We start from the raw sequence: 25014 nt of genomic DNA on the forward strand, positions 1-25014 counted from the left end.
AGAGAAATTCATTTTTGCCGTCCTTTTTTTTGTATGTGCAAACTGAGGTGTTTAGTTAGAAACAAGTTAAAAGTATAGTACACACTGTAAACATTGTGTTGTTAATAACTTACAATAAGGGATATTTCAAAATACATACTTATAAGTTCCATTATAAAAATACATATATGCATGCATATCTACTTACTTGTACATAGCAATATACAATGGAAGCTTTTTATCATTCTGGGCCACTTTAGCTAGCCAGTCTGTGTAATGCTTCACTGGACCTTTTGGCCTGCAAATAAAATAAATAAGTTCTGTAACTTCTTATTCTTTTAGTTAATTGTGTCTGTGATGAAGATCTGTCCTTTCAATTTAAATACATGGGACATGCAGAAAAAGCATAGCAAAGTTAGAAAACAGCTCCAGGATGGTATCGGAATCCCGGCGCTTGGGTTGCCGGCACTCATAATATAGACAGCGGCATCCCGACGCTCAGGATCCCGACACCTAGTATTCTATGCCTAATCCCTAACCCACCAGTCCCGCAGCCTGATCCTAACACCCCCCTTCCCCCCGGCCCTCCTTCCCAAAAGATCCTGTTGGCAGTGTCGAGATTCCAGCGTCTGTATTCCGAGCGCTGGGATCCTGACCAGGATCCCTCACCACTTTGTAGTACGACAATGACCTTGACTAATTGGGCCTGATTCTGAGTCAGACACAGAAGTGCACGCAGCTGCGTCTATTGGCATCCCCCGTCAGCGAGTTTTTGCAGATTCCACTACAAACTCCTTCCCTTGTGTACATCTGTGCAGCAAAATCTGTCAGGATCGAGATGCCCACTGTCAACGTGCACACCCAGTAATACCTAATGGTCCAATCTTACACACCACCATCAAAACTTGGAGCAGCCCTATGGCAGGTGCAGACTAACTACAGCCTATCATGTCTGTGTATGCAGTCTCTTTCAGTGACACATCCACAACACTCCCATAACATACCCACAGCACTCCCATAACATACCCAGTGACACATCCACAGCATTCCCATAACATACCTACTGACACTTCCACAACATTCCCATAACATACCCACTGACACATCCACAACATTCCCATAACATACCCACTGACACATCCACAACACTCCCATAACATACCCACTGACACATTCACAGCATTCCCATAACATACCCACTGATACATCCCCAACACTCCCATGACATAACCACTGACACATCCACAACACTCCCATAACATACCCACTGAAACATCCACAACACTCCCATAACATACCCACTGAAACATCCACAACACTCCCATAACATACCCACTGACACATCCACAGCATTCCCATAACATGCCCACTGACACATCCACAACATTCCCATAACATACCCACGGACACATCCACAACATTCCCATAACATACCCACTGACACATCCACAACATTCCCATAACATACCCACTGACACATCCACAGCACTCCTATAACATACCCACTGACACATCCACAACACTCCCGTAACATACCCACTGCACTCCCATAACATAATCACCGACACCTCCACAGCACTCCCATAACATACCCACTGACACATCCACAGCATTCCCATAACATGCCCACTGACACATCCACAACATTCCCATAACATACCCACGGACACATCCATAACACATCCACAACATTCCCATAACATACCCACTGACACATCCACAACACTCCCATAACATACCCACAGCGCTCCTATAACATACCCACTGACACATCCACAACACTCCCGTAACATACCCACTGCACTCCCATAACATAATCACTGACACCTCCATAGCATTCCCATAACATACCCACTGACACATCCACAACACTCCCATAACATACCCACAGCACTCCCATAACATACCCAGTGACACATCCACAACACTCCCATGACATACCCACAGCACTCCCATAACATACCCACTGACACATCCACAGCATTCCCATAACATGCCCACTGACACATCCACAACATTCCCATAACATACCCACGGACACACCCATAACACATCCACAACATTCCCATAACATATCCACTGACACATCCACAACACTCCCATAACATACCCACAGCGCTCCTATAACATACCCAGTGACACATCCACACCACTCACATAACATACCCACTGACACATCCACAACACTCCCATAACATACCCACTGACACATCCACTGCACTTCCATAACATACCCACTGACACCTCCACAGCATTCCCTTAATATACCCACTGACACATCCACAACATTCCTATAACATACCCACCGATACATCAACACCACTCCCATGACATACCCACTGACACATCCACAACACTCCCATAACATACCCACTGACACATCCACAACACTCCCATGACATACCCACTGACACATCAACAACTTCTGTTACTATTACTCTCTATCCCGACAAAGCCTTTGAGCTTACACACTGCGTAATACATGCGCCGTAGGAGTTTTTCGAAAGTTTCCTGCATGCTCAGTTACGTGACCATGGGCCATGTGTGCAACTCTCAGTCAGAACCATTGTTTGAAAACTAGTGGAAATATTTTCCGCACTGAGTCTTGTCAGTTCCAGTATAAGAGGGTAAGAATGGTCCCTTAATATCCACCCATTCCTAAGATATTTCTCTGTATGACCAGCCTGCTTATGTTATCCACGTGAATGCTTATTGCCTTTCTTTTGGAGCGGGTGTAGTATGGCTGACCGATGGTCTCCTGACTGCCGGTCAGCATACCGACGCTGGGATCCCGGCGGGGAGGGGCGAGTGCAGCAAGCCCCTTGCGGGCTCGCTGCGCTTGCCACGCTGCGGGCTCGGTGATGACCTGCGGTAGCCACGGGTTCTATTCCCAGTCTATAGGTGTTGTGGACCCACGAGTGGAAATAGTCCCTGTTGGTCGGCATGCCGACCATCGGTATAGTGAGGGGGCGGGATTTTGGGGGAGGTCATGTGACCGTTGGTCTGCTGACTGTCGGTCACAAGAATACCATCCTTTTGGAACAGTGCTCACCGAGTTGTTGTACTCATAGTGGCTAATACAATTATTGCGGCCATACCCCACTGGAGATGCCCAGTCTCATCTAATCTTGGAAGCTAAGCAGTGGAGGGCCGGATCAGTACCTGGTTGGGAGACCACCTGGGAATACCCAGGTACTGCAACTGATTAATTTCTGCCATTTGTACACACTAAGGTTGTGGGAGCAATATAAAAAACTAATTATATGAAGCGGCAACAGTTTGACCTATGATTCAAATCCCTGCAAACATTTTCTCTATGGGATATGCGCAGGATAAATGATGGTCACATACACATACAGTGGGGATTGAAAGTTTGGGCACCCCAGGCAAAAATTCATTTTAATGTGCAAAAAGAAGCCAAGGAAAGATGGAAAAATCTCCAAAAGGCATCAAATTACAGATTAGACATTCTTGTAACATATCAAAAAAAGTTTGATTTTATTTCCATCATTTACACTTTCAAAAAAACAGAAAACGGCGTCTGCAAAAGTTTGGGCACACTGCAGAGTTAATACCTTGTACTGCCCCCTTTGGCAAGTATCACAGCTTGTAAACGCTTTTTGTAGCCAGCCAAGAGTCTTTCAATTCGTGTTTGAGGTATCTACGCCCATTCTTCCTTACAAAAGTCTTCCAGTTCTTTGAGATTCCTGGGCTGTCTGTGACGCACTACTCTTTTAAGGTCTATCCATAGATTTTCAATTATGTTGAGGTCAGGAGATTGTGAAGGCCATGGCAAAACCTTCAGTTTACGCCTCTTGATGTAATCCACCGTGGATTTTGAGGTGTGTTTAGGATCATTATCCATTTGTAGAAGCCAGCCTCTCTTTAACTTCAGCTTTTTCACAGATGGCATCAAGTTAGCGTCCAAAATTTGCTGGAATCTTATTGAATCCATTTTTCCTTCTACTCGTGAAATGTTCCCTGTGCCACTGGCTGCAATACAACCCCAAAGCATGATTGATCCACCCCATGCTTAACAGTTGGACAGAGGTTCTTTTCATTAAATTCTGTGCCCTTCCTTCTCCAAACTTACCTTTGCTCATTTCGGCCAAAAAGTTCTATTTTAACCTCATCGGTCCACAGAACTTTATTCCAAAATGCATCAGGCTTGTCTATATATTCATTTGCAAACTTCAAATGCTGATTTTTGTGGTGAGGACGTAGAAGAGGTTTTCTTCTGATGACTCTTCCATGAAGATCATATTTGTACAAGTATCTCTTTATAGTGGAATAGTGTACCACAACTCCAGTGTCTGCCAGATCTTCCTGGAGGGATCGTGCAGTCAAATGTGGATTTTAATAAAAAAATAAAGATGTAGGCGCTCCAAAAAGATAGATTAGCAATTATCTTTTTGGAGCGCCTACATCATCTTTATTTTTTGATTGTACTCTAGAATTGGTGGATGTCCAGATCCCCAGTTGTGGGCAGCTAGAATAGTGTGAGCAACTTTAAAAACATTGATTGCTCTATTTAACCACCGATTTTTAATAAATAGCGCCCACTTTGTTCTTTTCTTTTCCTTTTTTCCCCCAAATGTGGATTTTGACTTGCTTTTCTCACAATCCTGCGAGCTGTTCTGTCTGATATTTTTCTTGGTCTTCCAGATCTTGCTTTAACTTCCACTGTTCCTGATGACTGCCATTTCTTAATTACATTCCGAACAGAGGATATGGGCATCTGATAACGCTTTGCTATCTTCTTATAGCCTCCTCCTGCTTTGTGAGCGTCATCTATTCTCAGTTTCAGTGTTCTACACAACTGCTTAGAGGAACCCATGGTGCTGATTGTTGGAGCAAGGTCAGATGAGTCTGGGCTTTTAAAACCTTTGAGATTGACATCACCTGGTCTTTCCAGACGATGATTGAGAACAATCCATGACACTGCCAGGTCTCAGCTGTCCAAAGGGGGCAGTACAAGGTATTAACTCTGCAGTGTGCCCAAACTTTTGCAGACGCCATTTTTTGTTTTCTGTTATTTTGATAGTGTAAATGATGGAAATAAAATCAAACTTTTTTTTTGACATGTTATAAGAATGTCTAATCTGTAATTTGATGCCTTTTGGAGATTTCTCCATCTTTCCTTGGCTTCTTTTTGCACATTAAAATGAATTTTTGCCTGGGGTGCCCAAACTTTCAATCCCCACTGTATATACATAATTCCTATCATGTGATTGCCATATAGGAACACGCACCTAACTGCATTATCACAGTAACCACTTGATAGTTACCCCAGCTAATTGATCCCCTGGGGCTTAATCAATTAGCACCGATAGCCGGCATTATGTTTTTTGTGGGCGCGAACACAAAACCACATGGATTCGGGAACTTATCCTAAACCACCCTCTCCATGCGCCACTATTCCTGGGAGCTGGGGCACATACCCCGAATCCGGTACAATCCTGGTAAATCCAGAATAGAGCATCCCTGCCCTAACCTGCATGCTAGTACCCTCACCATTACCCCCAATACCCTAACAACCCTAATCCAACCCAAACCTCTCTCTAACAACAACAAGCCACTAAACCAACACTAATATCCTATCCCTATTATCCTAACCAAATCCCCTAAACTAACCCTAATACCTAAACCAAACCGCTAAACCAACCCTGAGAGCCTAACACCATCCCTTAATCTAAGCCTAATAACCTAATCCTAATGCTCTAACCCCTATCTCTAAAGGGCAGACTGGATGGGCCATATGGTTCTTATCTGTCATCAAACAAACATTCATCACCTCATGCCGGCTTTAACATGACTTTGATTTGTGCTTGCATTTTGCATACTTAATTCAAAATCAGGAACCGTTATTGCTATGTTCTGTGTATTTTATGGAGAATTAATTGGAAAACAGTACTTGATACGCAAGATACTGATGACCTGAGACTTTGTTGTGTTATGTTCACCCCCTGTGCATGGGCGGTCCATATCAGTTATAAAAGATACAGCAAACAACATTGCTCAAAAGGAAAACTGTTTTAGGAGGCTGTACTAGAATGACCATTCAACATAATGCATTGTAATACCCATGGAATTCTTTTCTTTCATCTTCTGTCATAGCTTTTACAATAAAATCCTTTAAAGTGCACGTGTTCTCCATCCACTCGATCATTCCAATTCTGGAAAAATAAAAAAGCTATTTAGACTTCGTTATGGACAATTGGCACAGTTTTCTGATATGCGATTACAATACAAGTAACCAACAAATAAAAGCTAATAAAACACATATATAATACGTTAAATACCGTGTGGTCATGGGTATGACTTGGTAGGTCTTAATTTGCATGCATCTCTGGCTACATGCAGCATCCTGCGAAAGAATAATATTCATGATGTCAAAAAGCTGCTCAATGCGCTGGTCCTGGCGCAAGTCTTCTCCTCCTTTTACTAGAAACGCGTGGTCTTTCTCATCATTTCCACGAATAACAATGCGTTTGGGTTTTCTTAGGGAAGACATAACGGTCACCTTTGAAAGTGCAGGCAAAATATATACATATTTAAAACAAGTATATATGAAATGTACTGTATAGTACTCCACAGTGAACATAAAGAGATGCCTATGTATAACAGGAAGAGCTTCACCTCTGTTCAAACTATGAAATCACATATAAAACTAGTTATGTTACACAGATTAATAACATTCATGATAAAAACACTTTACTTATAAATGTTGTCTACTTATAAACCTCAAATACAATGACAGAAATGGAAATAGTGTAATGCATTTAACAAAATGCGTTCACAGTGCTCATATAAATGGTAAAAGGTTCATCTACACTCAACCACCACCTTTAGGTTCAGGATTTATTGGGCTTACCCGCTAACTATAGCACTTACAGCCAGGAGCAGACTCCCCCAAGTAACACATCTCACCTGTCCGCTACCGCTGGCTGCTGTGTAGCAGTGCTGTTGCACATAATGAGAGAGAGAGGTTCTGGCAGACACGTGTCTACAAGGACTCTGCATGCATCATTTCCGGGTTTCCCGTAGAAGGTATACTACAAACAGTGGCATGCAAGGATCTGATTAGGGGGCCATACTGTGGATTCCTTAATGGACATTCCAGCATCACTTTTGGTGAGATATTAAATATACTTAACACAGGGCATGAGTGATTTGAATGGATGTTAGTAATTAAGTAAGGTATATAAACCAGACTTGGTAGGTCTCCCCCATACCTTGAGAAAGATCTCTTAGGAGAACGAAAATGTGTTTCTGGAGGATCTCGTACAACTGGATGGTGGCTTCCTGGAGACATGGAGGAAACTACTGTGCCTGCAGTGTTTTCTCTCTCACTGCGTAGTACCATCTACTTCCTGGTAGGAGTCCAAACCTATTTTTAAGGATTCCACATACTGATTTTTATCTTTGTTTTATTTGTAAAATTTGTGACATTCTCCCTTAGAAAGGAGATAGCGGTTCCATGTCTAAGTCAACCATTGACTCTATATACCTCTATTTTAGCTTTGACTGTAAGTGCTATGGTTAGGGGGTAACCCCAAAAACCCTGTAAATAGAGGTGTTAGTTCAGTGTGGATTTCCATTTTCTTATTTAGAAGAACACTGTTGACTATCAGGCGGTATTCAATTGTTTCCTCCCCCTCCTGCACATGTTTGCGCCCGCCGACAGCTATTCAATTGTTTCTGACGACGGGTGCAATGTCATAATTTTAGCTTGCTGCTGCCAGGGGTTGCGAGCTGAAATGCCTGAAAAGTGACCCATTTGGGCACCCAAATAGGACTTTTCGCGATTACGCCCATTAGATTAGTTGGGAGATGACGCTTTACATGGCTAAACCCGACTGCTATTGGCATGATATGCACGATAACAGGGATCAATTGAATACAGCCCAGTGATCTCCCATCACTTTAAATGGAAGAACGGGCACGATATACCAATTGAATATCACCCATTGAGTTAATTGTATTACACTATTTCCATTCCACTTCGTTGTATTTGAGGTTGAATTTTCTAAGAAAAGAGGACAAAGGCGACATGCTTTTAATTTGTGTAAGCGCCACTGTACACAACTGGTTTTATATGTGATGTTTAATACAAGACATTTGATTCTTAAAAATGGCTGTGATGAAAAGTACTTCAGGGAAGTGATACACAACAATTAATCCATACAGCATCTTCTTTATAGTATACATCTTACCCCGGTGGACCGAATCCCCTGAGCCGTGATTTGTACGGTTTGGTGATATTTCTTTGGGTATTACAAATAAGCATTTGCATTTGATTTTAATATACAAGCAATGTTTCAGTTTTGGATTATAAGCTTTTTTTTTTCATCATCTGGTGTTTCTTTTAAGATGGTTATTACATATTAAGACCACAGAAGAATAGATAATAGTAACGGCATCCCATATACAGAATAAGAGGAAGTGTATTGACATTCCTATGGACAAATAATTCCGGAGAATAAATTTTTAATACCCGAGACTGTTCACATAGACCAGGGACTTGCTGTCGGCTATGTTGTTACCACAGCAACACTAATTTATCATTAACTGTAAGGTTATGTTTTTGCCCAATTGTGGGCACTGCTAATATAGTTAGGCCATATCAGGCATGTAAACTACAGTGTAATCTTAATCGCCTTACTATCCTCGATGTTATACAGGTTGAGTATCCCATATCCAAATATTCCGAAATACGGAATATTCCGAAATACGGACTTTTTTGAGTGAGAGTGAGATAGTGAAACCTTTGTTTTTTGATGGCTCAATGTACACAAACTTTGTTTAATATACAAAGTTATTAAAAATATTGTATTAAATGACCTTCAGGCTGTGTGTATAAGGTGTATATGAAACATAAGTGAATTGTGTGAATGTAGACACACTTTGTTTAATGCAAAAAGTTATAAAGAATATTGGCTAAAACTACCTTTAGGCTGTGTGTATAAGGTGTATATGTAACATAAATGCATTCTGTGCTTAGACTTAGGTCCCATCACCATGATATCTCATTATGGTATGCAATTATTCCAAAATACGGAAAAATCCCATATCCAAAATACCTCTGGTCCCAAGCAATTTGGATAAGGGATACTCAACCTGTATTATCTTTTTATTTATAAATACCAATAACATTGGTAGAACTGTGCTATTATGTATTGTCCTCCGCGCAATGTAAATATTCAGCACACGTTTTACTTTGCAAGCAGGACCAGAATCCTCAGTGGAGGTAGGACTGTGGACACATTTTGCTACCTCGTACATCTGTACAGTCGCTTCGTTCTGTCTCTAGAATCCAGAGCTAGAAGAAGTAAGGAGACAATTGACACCACAGGGCAGTGTATGTTTCCGCTGACCACAGACTCGTCCCATCTGTTCTATCTAAGTTCAACGGGGCAGGACTGGGACTGAAAAATAGGATTTTAGTACCTACCGGTAAATCCTTTTCTCCTAGTCCGTAGAGGATGCTGGGGACTCCAAAAGGACCATGGGTTATAGATGGATCTGCAGGAGCTTGGGCACACTATAAAGACTTAAACTGGGTGTGAACTGGCTCCTCCCTATATGCCCCTCCTCCAGACCTCAGTTAGAAAACTGTGCCCAGAAGAGACGGACATTTCGAGAAAAGAATTTATAATTTAAACACAGTGAGTGTTATACCAGCTCACACCATGAACCTACCGCAAGACATGGCCTTCAACAGAATACCAGCCCACAGTATGAAAACATACAGCTATATGCTGAGAGAATATGCAACACAACCGGTGTGTCAACCCAACCAATAACAAGAACCCACATGCCATGGCATGAACGTCGTCAGCAATAGCCTGACAGAGAAGAATCACCACAAAGTGCAACCAAAATCAATAACTGCAGACACAGTACGCACTGGGACGGGCGCCCAGCATCCTCTACGGACTAGGAGAAAAGGATTTACCGGTAGGTACTAAAATCCTATTTTCTCTTACGTCCTAGAGGATGCTGGGGACTCTAAAAGGACCATGGGGTCTATACCAAAGCTCCAGAAAGGGCGGGAGAGTGCGAACGACTCTGCAGCACCGATTGTGCAACCATGAGGTGCCCATCAGCCAGGGTATCAAACTTGTAGACCCTAGCAAAGGTGTTTGAAACCCAACCAAGTAGCCGCTCGGCAAAGTTAACCCGCCGAGACACCTCGGGCAGCCGCCCAATAAGAGCCCACCTACCTAGTAGAATGGGTCTCCCCCAACTTCGGTCACGGCTATCCAGCCGTAGAGCTAGCACGCCGACTCATATAACAGATCCAGCGTGTAACAGACTGCAGAGACGCAGGGGCCCCAAGCACGCTGGGAGCATACCGGACAACCAGAGCCTCTGTTACCCCAAACTGATCCCAATTGGCGACATAAATCTTCAAAGCCCTGTTTACATCGAGATACTTTGAATCAGCCAATGCTGAAGTTAACACAGGCAACAAAATAGGCAGGCTTTTGATAAACACCGAAAACCCTTTTCGGCAGAATTACTATCCGAATTCTCAATTCTATCCCCTTGGAAGATCGAACAATTCCTCCCGTAGAGGAAGAGGCCAGGGATCTTATATGAACAAATCTTGAAGAACTGGATACCAAGCCCTCCTTGGCTAGACCGGAACAATGAGGATCGCAGGAACCTCTGTTCTTCTTACGTTTATCACCTTCAGCAGAGTGAAAGCGGAGGGGACACATATACCGACTGAAAACACCCAAGGTGTCACAAGGTCGTCCACTGCTATAGATGGAGTGATCCTTGACCTGGAATCCTATTCCTGAGGTCTCTTGTTGAGGCGAGACGCCAACATGCCCAATTGAGACACTCCTCAAAGACTTGTCACTTCTGTGAAACATCTCGATGACGACAGTCTTTCTCCTGGATGGAGAGCGCGTCTGCAGAGGAAATCTATTCCGACAGAATTAACACGGGCAGATCACGAAGAATATGTTCGTTGAAAACCGCTCTTAATTCAAGAAAGCTTATTGTAGACAAGCTTCGCAGCTTGACCTTTTCCTCTGGAACTACTTCCCATGTAAGGACTGCTCCCCAGCCTCGGAGATCTGCATACATGGACACCAGGATCTAATCCTGGATCCCGAACCTTCGTCCCTCTAGGAGGTGAGAACTAGGCAGACACCACAGGAGTGATATCCTGGCTATTAGAACTATATTTCGGTGCATGTGCCGGTGAGACCCGGACCACATTCCCAACAGGTCCCATGAAAACCACTCTGGCATTAGACCTGCTCACCCAAAAAGGCCTCTTAGGCCACACCCAACTTCTTCATCAACGGAACATATTGATGGAGTGGCACTACAAATCTGATCCGACTCAGGATCCTCAGACCTCTTTTCCACAGGAAACACAGAACCTCAACCGTTCAGTATCTACCCTGATACTACCTCCGACATCTGCGCCGTTGGGCACAACAGCCCTTCCCTGTGTTGAAGAACAGTCAGAGAGAAACAACGGTTTACACCACTTGTTTCTTGACCTCGCCTCAATCAGGCGAACATCTCAGTACAGAATAACAATGGCTCTTACTATCGAAAGAAAACCATCATACTACCATCACTCCAGTGAAATGGCCAAGACAATCCTGGCTATCCCTCCAGGTAATCTGAATGCGTAGAACAACGCATGTAAACTTCTTTTTTTTTTATAACCGAGACAGAAGGACAAGGCCCTGAACCTGATGCACCCCTGGTATGGCATCGCGTACTACCTCCCCTTCCAGAGAGGAAACGGCAATATCCATTAGAAAATCAGCGATGGGAAACATCTGTAACTCCAGAATGTCCCCCTTTGGATTCTATAAGTAACTCACCGGTCCTAGTCTATTCCCGGACTAACTGAAAGTAGCAACTGCGTCCTCACCGGTGCGGGGTCCCGCCATATAGACTCTGCGACATGTGGTGCATGTGGTAGAAATAGAAACGACATCCTCTTCTGTGAACCTAACAAGGCTGCAGAACTCTTACCTTTTCACCTTTCACAGGCTGTACAGAAAGGGAAAAACAAAAAACTGTATTTAACCGATTAGAATGACTGCATCCCCCAAAAGAATGCGTCACCAACTGTTGCCAGGGAAACTAACTCCCGAAGGTAGACTTACCAGGAATGTCCACCGAGATTGACCGAACTGAGGCATCCCCCCAAACAGCGGTACACCGTCCCAGGAAAAAACTCCAGTAACTCTCTGAGTCAGCCTCAGCAGTCCCCCGGCCACACTACCTGTATACGTACTGCAGCCTGCCGCAAATTTATAGAGAAGATCCAACATAAGGAACCTCCCCTCTCTCTATAGGGTAAATCTATTTTATGACTTACCGAACACAAACACTCCCTCATGTGCCTGTAATGCAAAAAGCCCACAGCATAGAAAAATAATCATATCACTTAGCTTTCCTGTATACGATCCTTTGAGACAGGGCCCCGTGTCGACCAGTCGTTGACTTTCACAATATTCCATCCTTGTCGGAAAAAGAATAGCCCTTCAGACTTCTGGAGAGGGTGTGAGTTACAGCCGACCTAGAGCTTTATCAACAGAGCGACCAGCACATGAGAAGGAATACTATTACACCAGTATTCATCATAAATCATAATATGAATTTACATATTGTAATACCCATATAGCCACATATCCTAAATATATATATAACATACATATAATCGGATTGTCCCGAGCCTTCTGGGCCCCAGTGACATTAATGTGTTCTGAACGTGTATGACCATGTACTGAAAAGCCCCAGTTGTGGATCTACCAGGAAACATAGTCGACAGAAAACCCCAGTATTCGTCGACAGCAGGGATTAGTAACCAGGCAAAGTTACCGTCTTGCGACCCCAAGCGGTCCGAGAGAAGTAACGCACAACTGTATATACACAGGTATAAGTCAGATACAGCATGTCCATTTACCCCCGATGACAACAGTTGGTGCCGACAGAGTCACCCACATACCATTGTGCCTCCCCTATAATATTTACTTTTTATGTTGTAGCAAGTACCCACGTGCGTCGGCGATGCAGACAGTGAACCCCTTAGGTGTTTATAACAGAACACTTACGCCTGTCGACACAAGTGTACTAAAATGGGTATATCTGACAGGGAGCACACAGAAAATACACATAAGAATGATTTCATGCTCATTCCTAACTCAACTAGTTTTATTTATGTGTAACATAACACTAAAACACTGTTCCCCCCGTTTGTGCATTACATACTTCTTGGCGGGGACAGAGAGAAATGGCGCTGACCCTGTATGTGTGCGGGCTAAGCCCCGCCCCCCTCGGCACGCTATAGCTCCGTTGTATTTTATATATATATATATATATATATATATATATATATATATATATATATACACATACATACATACACAGGTCGGGCACCGTAAATAGTGTAAACACACAATATACCATCGGAAACTAATGCTGCTCAGGGCGCCCCCTCGTGCGCCCTGCACCCAAGCAAACCGTCGGCGTGTGGGTGCGCAGCGCGCCCGCAGCTATCAAATAGCGGGGTTATCGGCCGCGGCGTCCGGGGCCCATCGTAAGCACCTTCTTTCTTAGTGAAACCAGCCCCCGGTAACTGCCGTCCAGGGCGCTCCCCCCCAGCACCCTGCACCCATGGAAACCGGCGGCGCTGGAGAAATGGCGCGCAGTGCGCTATAACATGCTGGCGGGGGTCTGGGACACGGAGCCCGGGCACCGCCAATGCAATACATTACAGCCCTTTAAAAAAAAAACCTGTAACTTGCTGACCAGTGCGCTCCCCTCCCCCCCCCCAGCGCCCTGCACCCGTGTAAGCCGGCGGCGGGGGATCAAAGGCGCGCAGCGTGCTGTAACATGCTGGTGGTGGTATGAGACACGGTACCGAGGCACCGAAAATGCTTTCACTGCCAGCCTTAACAAGAAAACAGTAACCTGCTGCCAAGGGTGCTCCCCCCCCCCAGCGCCCTGCACCCTGTGAGTGCCGTTGGTGTTTGGGTGCATGGAGCGCAGCGCGACCGCTGTACCTCCGTTACTGAAGTCTTCTGCCGTCACTGAAGTCTTCTGTTCTTCACATACTCACCCGGCTTCTTTCTTCTGGCTTCTGTGAGGGGGGTGACGGCGCGGCTCCGGGAACAAGCAGCTAGGCGAACCAAGTGATCGAACCCTCAGTAGCCTGAGAAGCAGAGCCCTTAAACTAAGAAGTAGGTCTGACTTCTCTCCCCTCAGTCCCACGCTGCAGGGAGCCTGTAGCCAGCAGGTCTGCCTGAAAATAAAAAACCTAACAAAGTCTTTTAGAGAAACTCAGTAGAGCTCCCCTAGTGTGTGTCCATTCACTCCTGGGCACAAAGTCTAACTGAGGTCTGGAGGAGGGGCATAGAGGGAGGAGCCAGTTCACACCCAGTTTAAGTCTTTATAGTGTGCCCAAGCTCCTGCGGATCCGTCTATACCCCATGGTCATTTTGGAGTCCCCAGCATCCTCTAGGTCGTAAGAGAAATAGGCCCTGGCATTTAAAGCCCACAGGGATGAGCATCTGGCTCCTGGTATAGACTTCTCCCCTTACTATTCCTGACTACTCCTACTTGTTATGCTCTTACAAATATAATTAATATTAAAACAAAATGCAAGTGTACATAATTCCCTATATTAAATGGTATTGGTCGGTTCTGTTAGGTAAAGCTGGCACTTCATTGTGTAGGTCACACACAAAAAATGGGAAGGCATTTTCCCAACTGACTAAGCCCTAGCTTTTAGCAGTTGTAGAGGATTAGGGTTCACTGCAAAGAATATTTTAGGGCAGGGTACTGAACACAGAGTAGGACACATCTGTACTCACCCAAGCAGAGATGAAATTACAGATTTTGGTGCCCTGTGTGCATCAAGAGCATTTGTACCCCCCTATCCCCCATATTCTGAATACAAAGAGCGTGTGGTCTCGTTGGGAAGGGGTATGTCCATACAATAGTATCCCCAATTCAAATTATGCCACACACCATAGTAGTGCCCATTATGCCACACACCGTAGTAATTACATTACAGGTTGAATATCCCATATACAACATGCTTGGAACCAGAAGTATTTTGGAATAATTGCATACCACAATGAGATACGATTGCGATGGTACCCAAGTCTAAGCACAGAATGCATTTATTTTTCATATACACCTTATACACACAGCCTAAAGGTAATTTAATACAATATTTTTAATAACTGTGTGTATTAAACAAAGTTTGTGTACATTGAGCCATCAGAAAACAAAGGTTTTACTATTCTCAGTCTTGCTCAAACAATTCTGTATTTCGGAATATTAGGACATGGGATACTCAACCTGTATAACCCATTATGCACACATTGTAGTAGTGCCCTTTATAACACATTATGCCACAGTCAGTAGTAGTGCCCATTATAACACATTATGCCACACACAGTAATGCCCATTATGTCACACACACAGTAATGCCCATTATGTCACACACACAGTAATGCCCATTATTAGACATTATGCTACACACAGTAATGCCCATTATGCCACACACAGTAATGCCCATATGCCACCCACAGTAATGTCCATATGCCACCCACAGTAATGTCCATATGCCACCAACAGTAATTGTCCACATGCCACACACAGTTATGTTTGTCCGGTATCCCTTGGTTTCTGTGTCCACTGGCTCCGCTGGGTCTCTCCTCTGATCGTGCCCCGCCAGGTGCTGCCATCTTGCCAGCATGTACCCCTCAGTTTCAGCCTCTAGTGGCTGCCAACTTCCTGGAGGCTCTTAAAATGCTTGTGTCGCCTGGAGCACCTGAAGCCACCTGCCCCGAGCCAGTGTATCACCAAATACACAGTGGTGCGACAAGACGTTAAAATGCAGCCGTGTCTTTCAGAAACCACGCCCGTCGCTCTGTGGCCAGACCGGTCCGTCTGGCAATTGGCCCTACTGGCATTCGCCAGAACTGCCAGATGACCAGTCCGGCCCTGTATATATAATAAGCAAGGTTTGCATGTCTGAGATTAAGCTAGTGTATTACAGTATATAATGATTTCTAATACAACGTCCAGTACAAATCTGGATATACTGTATCATTTTGTAGCGTCAAAGTACTTCAGTTTCCATTTTCATGCAAAGTAAGACTTCTAGCATTTACTTTATTTACTCTAACTGTAAACAACCTAGAGAACAAATACCCTTTCATCGAATCCAGATATCTTCACATGATACTCAGGCATTGGTTTGGTTTTGCCGTCATACTGACCTAGAGTAAAAATGGAAAAAATAAGTTTGAAAATAAAAACCCAGAACAAAGCAAAAATCAATACATCATAAATAACAATCTGAGGTAGACATGTATAATTTATTGCAGGTTATTTTCATGCCAGCTGTTGCACCCATGATTGCGTGTGTGTGTTTCTTCTTTTTCTCCCTCAGAACCACTAAGGGGTGTATCAAATTACCTTTGGTCAATGACTGTAGGTAATTGTATCGCCAGGGGCTATTCTATTAGGATGCCGGCACTTCTTGTGGAACCCGGAGCATACGACGCGATAAGCAGGCTGCTGGAGCCGCAATAACACGTGATCAGGCTGTGTTACCGTGCGAATGGTGGTCCATTTTTGGCTGATGAAAACGCCCTGTAATAGGTCATTGTGATAATGACCATCGGTCATTAATCGCGATATCAGGCCATTTTTATCGGCCTGAAATGGATCGGAGCTAATTGGATACCCCTCTAAGATTTTAGTATTGAAGTATAGTAAGTGTACTTGCCGGGGAAAATGTAATAGGGTGCGAGAAATAAGATGTGAGAGATTTTGTGAGAGTTTTCCCGTTTTTTTTAAAAGTGGCAATCATTTACATTGCAAAAGTGGGTTGATTTTGCCATGTAAATAACTGGCACTTTAAAAAAAAAAAAAACTGGAAAACTCTCACATCCTGATTCTCACATCCTATTACATTTACTCCGTCATGTATGTGTGGATAAATATTTACGTTGCTATGCTTGATGTAGTACCGTAGGTATACAGTGACACACAAAGTTCACATTGGATCCAGCAACCACATGCACAATAGTGATAATATACATTATATTAATTACATGATTTCATGATGTGAAGCATTAAAAATACTGACCAGGAATTTCTAGGTCATCTCTGGAAAACTGTGGTTTAAAAGCGCTCATCCAAGGAGAATATTCTTTTAAATTTCCTGGCTCTTTCTTTTGCTTTTCCTTTATATCTGACACTAGTTGATCAAATTCTTTGATTTTCTTATCAGACAGCTGCAAACCATCTTTTCCACAAATTTGGTCAAACTTCTTTGCATAGGTCTGCAATGAGATGATCAGAAGAAATAGTGAGATTTTTTTCGGTAACATTGGGCATTGAAGAAACAGAGTGTGTGGAGTCATCCTCATGACACATGCGTGCAGGAAAATCTGAAAGTTGTGGTACGGTATATTTAAATTTGCCATTGCACCAAGCTCCAGAGAAAATTCTAGGGGTGGTGAAACTAGCAAACGTTATCCCCATGCACTGGTGCATATATTGTGCCAAAAGTTAATGGGGGATGCCAGAATTTTTGGACACAAGACTCTTGGAACAACATAACAGCAGTAGGTATTTATTTGCAGACTACAAGTCAGATTTACGAATTAGCTGCAAAAAAACATCAGGAGTGAAAAACATTTTTTGCAATTTTTCCGGATGTTTCTCTGATATTTTATCCTATTAGGATCCTCCGAAAAAACACATTTTCTCAAAAAACACAAAGGATCAGTAAAACCTTTGTGTTTTCAATGGCCGCAGCCACGTTTTTCGCATGATAACTTGGCTGCTTTCGGGGATTTATTTTCACCTGCCTGAGGTAGGTGAAACAAAATCCCAGCTAAGCCGCGGTCCTCACAGGCTTATTGGGGCTATATGGAAAGCCCACGGCGAGATATTTACCACAGGGATTTGGATACCCCCCATAGTATACAATAATAAAACATTATTATACTACTGATAAAAACAAACATTGTTGAAAGAAATCATTTAATTGCCCCAGAAAAATACATACCTCTGCAAACCTCTTTCTGAATGGCCCAAAAGAAGGATCTTTTGCATTACCAAGTTCTGCATACATCTCTTTATACATCTCCTTAATGAGATTTTTATCTGGTTTTTTTTTCGATAATTCATGAAAGATTTTTTCCTTCCAGTCCTAAACAGAAATTAATTACTATCAATGTAATAATGCTATAATCATATATATTTTAAAGAACAGAGAAAATAAAAAATAATCGAAAAGAACTGTGGCAATGCCCTGCACTTTTCCTTCAACAAGTGTATATTGAATCACACTTATATACTTAAAAGAATCCATGAATATATATATAATGCTGAGAAAAAAAACAACAACTGAAGAGTACATAAATGTTGTTTATCAATAAAGGAGGACAGCTACTCAACTACCAACCAGGTTTTATGGTTTAAAAAATAATGACCTTTTAGCAGAAGTATTGAAATAAATGCATTATCTGTTTAGATTTGAGTCCCATTCCCAAAATATCTCATTATGGTATGCAAATATTCCAAAATACAGAATAATACTTCTAGTCCCAAGCATTTTGGATATGGGATTGTACAGTATATACACATATAACCAAAGAAGGAAATTATATATTAATACTTTATGAGGTAAACCATTGTATTCTCAATGTAATTACAAGCAGATGTTTTGCTCTCTAGCTCACACCATATACATCTATAGATAAATGCGTATGTTTGAAGTTTTTTATTAACATGTCTTTTTACTGAATATGTTAAATATAAGGATATTTATTAATATTAACATGGAAAGAACGGTTTGAAATTTAAGTTTGCAGTTCACAATTGCATAAGTATAATGATACTATTTTATTTTGCTTGAGCAACAAGGAAATGGGTAATCACTTAAGCAGTTATAAACACACAACATACACCTTGTACTAACGCATAAAGACAATTCAGTAATAAATATCAATATTATTCCCTCTCTCAAAATTACAGACCGGTAAAGCCTTCCAAAGCCAGGCGAGTTTGATTAAATGTGCAGAGAAATAGAGAATGGATGTAACCAATGGTGAAGTAGATACACAGAATAAATGCAGTCAAAGTTTGTAGAAAATTTGGTAGCTGTTACGGGCCTATCAAACTGCCAAATGTAATGGCCTAACCTGATTCTAGGTGGGATTTAGATCAATCATGGTAACACAATGTTTAATTATCAATATTTCCCTCTGATGAAACAGACATGGATGTCAGACAAACACGTTATGGTAACTAATTACATGGGGATGGTGTTGGGGTCCTTTTACTTTCTAGTTACTCCTACCAACTCAAACCACCAGAACCGTCCCTTATATTCTCTTTATTGAGGTCCATGCTATACGCCTCTTCCAACCAGTCCATCTTAGAGTAGCTGTCATTTACCGCCCCCCTGGCATTGCTTCGAAATTCATTGACAACTTTCTTTGCTTCCTGGCTTCCTCTCTTCTGACATTCCCTCCATTATCCTAGGCCAGGGGTGGCCAACCAGTCAGAGTCAAAGAGCCAAAAAATCTTGTTAGGTATGGCTAAGAGCCGAAGGAGAGCATGCAAAAATGGGGTGTGGCCTTGTGCCTGCTAGGCACCACCCCTGGTATAAAATACATTGAAAAGGCCAGATCCACATAAAATAAATTTTTAAAGCCAGATCCAACATAAAATACAATGAAAAAGTCACTTCCGCATAAAATAATTGAAAAAGCCAGAACCACATAAAATATAATGAAAGACGATTCACATAGTACACTTCAGCTCTCCCATGTGTAACTTTAGCCAGCACCCTGCTGTGTCACTCCAGTCAGCTCCCCCACTTGTCACTCCTGCTAGCACCCTCATATGTCACTTCATCCAGCTCTCCCTTGTGTCACTCCTGCTAGTACGCTCATGTGTCACTTCAGAGCCCCCCTACTCATGCCATTGTAGCAGCTCCTTATTACCCCTTTCACACCGCGCAAATATCCCGGTATCGACCCAGCATATTGCCGGGTCGACACGGGTTGGTGTGCGGTGCGAATGGGCCATAGTCGAATTCCTGGGTCACCTGACCCGGTAATACAACCCGGGTTATAAGCAGTGTTATTCCTGGGTTGAATACCGGGTCAGTGGCAGCATAAACGGGTTCCCGGATCGATGCGACCCGGGACCTGTTTACTACTTAGGGAGAGGAGGCGCAGAGATGAGCTCATCTCCCAGCGCCACCTACACACCTGCTGCCCCCTCCCCTCCTGCAGCTATGGCAACCAACCCAGCAAATTGCCGGGTCGGGAAGCCACCTGTTAGGGTCCAATGCCGGATTCCACCCAGGAAGGACCGTTTCTAATTCCCGGGTGGGATCCTGCATTGGTGATGTGAAAGGGGCTTAATGATCCTCTGTTTGACGGTGGGTGTTTTATCTCTAGTATCTGGCTCCCTCAGTCCACAGCCCTCGTAGTGCTGCCGCGTGTCTTTCTGGAGTGCAGTGGTTACCGGAACTGTTGTGGTAATGTGACTTCAAGTGTCGGGAGCCACAGTTAAAAAAAAAAAAAAAGAGAGCCACATTCGGCTCATAAGCCACAGGTTGGCCACCACTGTCCTAGGCGATTTCAACATCCCTATCGATATCCCCACACAATCCCCTGCCTCTAAACTCCTTAACCTCACCACTTCACTTGGTCTCTCCCAGTGGACCTCTTCACCCTCCCAAGTGAATGGGAGCTTACTGGATCTGGTCTTCACTCACCGTTGTGATATTTCTGATTTTTCCAACTCCCCATTTCCCCTTCTCTGACCACCACCCACTCTCCTTTAACCTATCTCTCTGTTTCCCCATCTCTACCACCTAAGGCTACCATCACTAAGCGTAACATTGAGGCTTTTGACACCACATTCCTTTCCTCCCTGTTTGACTCACTTCTGTCTCCTATTCTCTCTCTCATGCCCTGAACAAGCCACTTCCATATACAACGCATCCCTTACTTCTGCTCTTGACACTGCTGCTCCACCGACCACTATTCACCCTTGCAAATTAATACGTCAACCCTGCCACACCAAATGCACCAGATATCTGCAAAAATGCTCACGTACTGCTGAGCGACACTGAAGGAAATCACGCTCTAGGGTAGACTTCCTCCTTTTCAAACTTTTGCCCTCATCCTTCAGTGCTGCCCTTTCTCTTGCTAAATAGTCATACTTAAAGAACCTCATCTCCTCCCAGTCTTCCAACCCCCGGCACCTCTTTGCCACTCTCAACTCACTCCTCTGCCCACCTCCACCTCGTCTCCCTTCCTCACTCTCTGCTTTTGACTTTGCCACTTACTTCACATCCAAAATTGACTCCATACGTAAGGACATCACATCACACCAGACCATCAGCAACCATCCTCCTCTCACCTCTCCCCATCCCTCTCACCAACTCTGACATCTTTCTCCTATGCATCTGCTGAGGAAGTCATGGTCCTCATTCGTTTCTGTCCCCTCACCACCTCCTAACTTGACCCTATTCCCTCTTGCCTCCTCCGCTACCTCTCTCCTTCTGCCTGTTCCCATCTTTCCCACCTTCTCAATCTCTCCCTCTCATCAGGCACTGTCCCCTCTGCCTTCAAGCATGCACTCATCTCTCCTATTCTTAAAAAACCTACCCTTGATCCAAACACTCTCTCCAACTAACGACCCATCTCTCTCCTCCCTTTTGCCTCCAAACTCCTTGAGCGTATTTATATATGAAAGGTAGTGGGTCCTAGTGTGCGCAAATAGTGGCAGCCCACTAAGACAATGCACAAGGAGACTCTCCCCACAGCTCCTAATGTGTGAATCTATACAAAAATAAAATGCAATACTATGTAGGCGCCAACTATATTATAGAGAAAAATATATACGTTCCTTTTAAACCATATATCAGGGCAGTATCAAGGTGTGTGGTCTTTCTTCTCCCTCCTTTACGACACTTGTCATGCAGTTCCCATCAGCGAGAATCCTCCACATATGCCATGTATTAGAATGACAGAAAAAAATCGCATAGTATAATACGTTTTTTTTAATGGACACTCTTTTTATATAAAACACACGATCCCCCTCAGAAATCCTGAATGGTGAATCCAAAACAATTACCAGCTAAAAGTTATGCAATACACAGTGAAATCTTAAAATCCAACGTCCTCCTCCCACTAGCAACACTCAGAGTTCTGGGAACAATTCGGGTGATGGTAAGATTCACTTAATTACCAGAAATCCCTGAGTCAGCACCTTGAAAAAGACCCATGTAAAGGGTTGAAACGCGTTGGTGGGGCACAACAACGGTGATAGAGGATCTACATTTTACCAGGAGGGGTCAGAGGTCCAGCGAACGGGTCCGGGTCGCCAACTGGTTTTCCATCTTCTCTCTTATCTCCAGGGATTTCTGGTAATTAAGTGAATGTAGAGTAGATCTGGATCCAGAGGCGCCAACAGGCAAAGCTTTAGCTGTCCCAGGATGCATAGGGGCCACCTCTATAACCCCACCTCCAGGCACTGTGAGCTCAGTTTTGTTAACTAGTACAATGCAGGAAGCAGGCAAGAGAGAAGGCAGATGTTAGTCACATAAGAACACATTCTCACGACGAGAAAAGGTACCAGTGGCTAATGCCATACAAACCCACAGAAGCTAGGTGCGTCAGGGTGGGCGCCCTGTGGAACCCTGTGTACTTCGCAGAAAGAGTGTTAACAATGGTAAGTCTACCATAACACTCCTTTTCTGCAGCAGGGTGCACAGGTTCCACAGGGAAACATCGGCGATGTCCTTAAACAGTTCAAGGGAGGGGACGCGCCTTAGCGGATGTGAGAATCTGGCGTACAAAGGGAGCATCCTGGGAGGGGAATGTATTAAAGGCACTGAGGACCACGTAGCCGCCTTGCACAATTGTTCTGCAGATGCGCCACGACGGGCAGCCCAAGAAGGTCTAACAGACCTGGTAGAATGGGCATCATTCGAAGCTGGAGCTGGAAGACCAGCTACCTCGTAAGCATGTGCAATCACCATTCTAATCCATCTGGCCATAGTTTGCTTATTTGCAGGCCAGCCACATTTGTGGAATACAAACAGAAAAGACAGGGTATCCGGCCGTCTAATAGAGATGGTCCTGTTCACATAGACATGGAGAGCCCGAACTACATCTAAAGTCCGTTCTTTAGCACACAAGTCTGCAGAGATAAAGGCCAGAACCACAATCTCTTGGTGAAGGTGAAAAGATTACACCACCTTAGGTAAGTAACCGGGCCGGGTTCGGAGAACCGCCCTGTCATGGTTGAAAATCAGAAAGGGAAGATGACAGAATAAAGCACTTAAGTCCGAGACCCTTCTTGAAGAGGCAATAGCCAGTAAGAACAGGACCTTGGCCGTGAGCCATTTGAGGTCCACCGATTCAAAAGGTTAGAAGGAAGACTCTTGAAAAGCTTTCAATACAAAAGACAGGTCCCATGGAGCCACTGGGGGGACATAGGGAGGCTGAATACGTAGAACACCCTGAATGAACATATGTAGGTATAGAGGCAATCTTGCGCTGAAACCACACAGACAATGCAGATATTTGAACCATGAGGGAGACAAGATGAAGACACAAGTCCAAGCCTCTTTGCAGAAAAGCCAGAATTCTGGAAGTCCTCAATCGATAGGCATCAAAATTCTTATCAGTATACCAGGTGAAGTAAGAATGCATCACATTGTAGTAAATCCGGGCAGAGGCCAGTTTGCGGGCCTTCAGCATAGTCTGAATAACAGCCTCAGAGAATCCTTTGGACCTCAGGAGCGATACTTCAAAAGCCACGCCGTCAAAGCCAGTCTGGCCAGGTCCGGGTAGAGGCAAGGGCCCTGCATTAGGAGGTCCTGACACTGAGGAAGTAAAAGAAGACGCTCGGCCGAGAGACCCTGCAGGTCGGAGAACCAGTGCCGTCTGGGCCACGCTGGAGCAACAAGAATCAGTATTCCTCCTTCTTGCTTGAACTTCCGAAGTACCCTGGGTAGGAGTGACACCAGTGGGAATATGTAAGCCAGCTGAAAGTTCCATGGAACTGCCAATGCGTCCACGAACGCCGCCTGAGGATCCCTGGTTCGAGATTCGAAGACTGGTACCTTGTGGTTGAGTCGAGACAACATAAGGTGCACGTCCGCCAAACCCAATCTGTCCACCAGGAGTTGGAAGACTTCGGGATCTGAGTGAACGTCCTGGCGACTGAGGAAGTCTGCTTCCCAGTTTAGGACGCCTGGAATAAACACCGACAATATGGCTGGTAGATGGCGCTCCGCCCAACATAGGATTTTGGACACTTCCAACATTGTCCTGCAGCTTCGAGTGCCACCTTGATGGTTTATGTAAGCCACTGTTGTGGCATTCTCTGATTGTACTTGAACAGGCATGCTCCGTACTAGAGGCAGGGCTAGAGTCAGTGCATTGAACACTGCTCTGAGCTCCAGAATATTGACTGGGAGAAGAGATTCAACCCTGGTCCAACAACCTTGAAACGAGTGTTGCTCCAACCCCACTCCCCAACCCCGGTGTCCATTGTCAGTAGGACCCAGTTGGGTTTTACAACCGTTCTAGAGATTGCACCTTCAACGGGTCTGACGGGAGTGCCATTGAGCAGAACTGGTGAGGGGGACGTCTCTTGTAGGAGACAGCGTACCCGTGAGAGACAACTTCCAGTACCCGAGCGTCTGAAGTGGTCGTGAGCCAGACCTGGGCGAACTGTTGAAGTCGGCCTCCCACCCTGGGGTCCCCCAGGGGGAGGCCCACCCAGTTATTTTGCAAGCTTGTCATGTTTTGCAGCGGGCTGCCCAGGACTGTTTCGCCTTGGATGGATTGGAACCGCGAGACTGTCCAAAGTATGATTACCTTTTGCTTTCCCTTGAGGTCGAAAGGAATGAAAAGTGGTGCTTTTCGCCTTCTGAGATGGTAAGATGTGGGGAGTAAAAAGCCGTCTTAGTGGCTGCCAATT

The 25014-nt window shown here is 44.2% G+C and overlaps 1 protein-coding gene and 1 pseudogene across 1 annotated transcript in view; one reads left to right on the forward strand and one right to left on the reverse strand.

Moving 5' to 3' along the window:
* The window catches only part of PRKDC (protein kinase, DNA-activated, catalytic subunit), an 836940-nt gene that overhangs the window by 69659 nt on the left and 742267 nt on the right, over nucleotides 1-25014 (reverse strand). The window contains exons 76-81 of the mRNA XM_063923695.1: nucleotides 18062-18205; nucleotides 17135-17330; nucleotides 16192-16259; nucleotides 6282-6502; nucleotides 6063-6155; nucleotides 188-277 (exon numbers count right to left, since the gene is read on the reverse strand). Coding sequence (XP_063779765.1) covers nucleotides 188-277; nucleotides 6063-6155; nucleotides 6282-6502; nucleotides 16192-16259; nucleotides 17135-17330; nucleotides 18062-18205 — 812 coding nt within the window. The remainder of the gene's footprint in view (nucleotides 1-187; nucleotides 278-6062; nucleotides 6156-6281; nucleotides 6503-16191; nucleotides 16260-17134; nucleotides 17331-18061; nucleotides 18206-25014) is intronic.
* On the forward strand, nucleotides 3064-3183 carry LOC134929970 (5S ribosomal RNA; annotated as a pseudogene).

The sequence above is a fragment of the Pseudophryne corroboree genome, chromosome 5 (genome assembly GCF_028390025.1).
Source record: "Pseudophryne corroboree isolate aPseCor3 chromosome 5, aPseCor3.hap2, whole genome shotgun sequence".
Lineage (NCBI taxonomy): Eukaryota > Metazoa > Chordata > Amphibia > Anura > Myobatrachidae > Pseudophryne > Pseudophryne corroboree.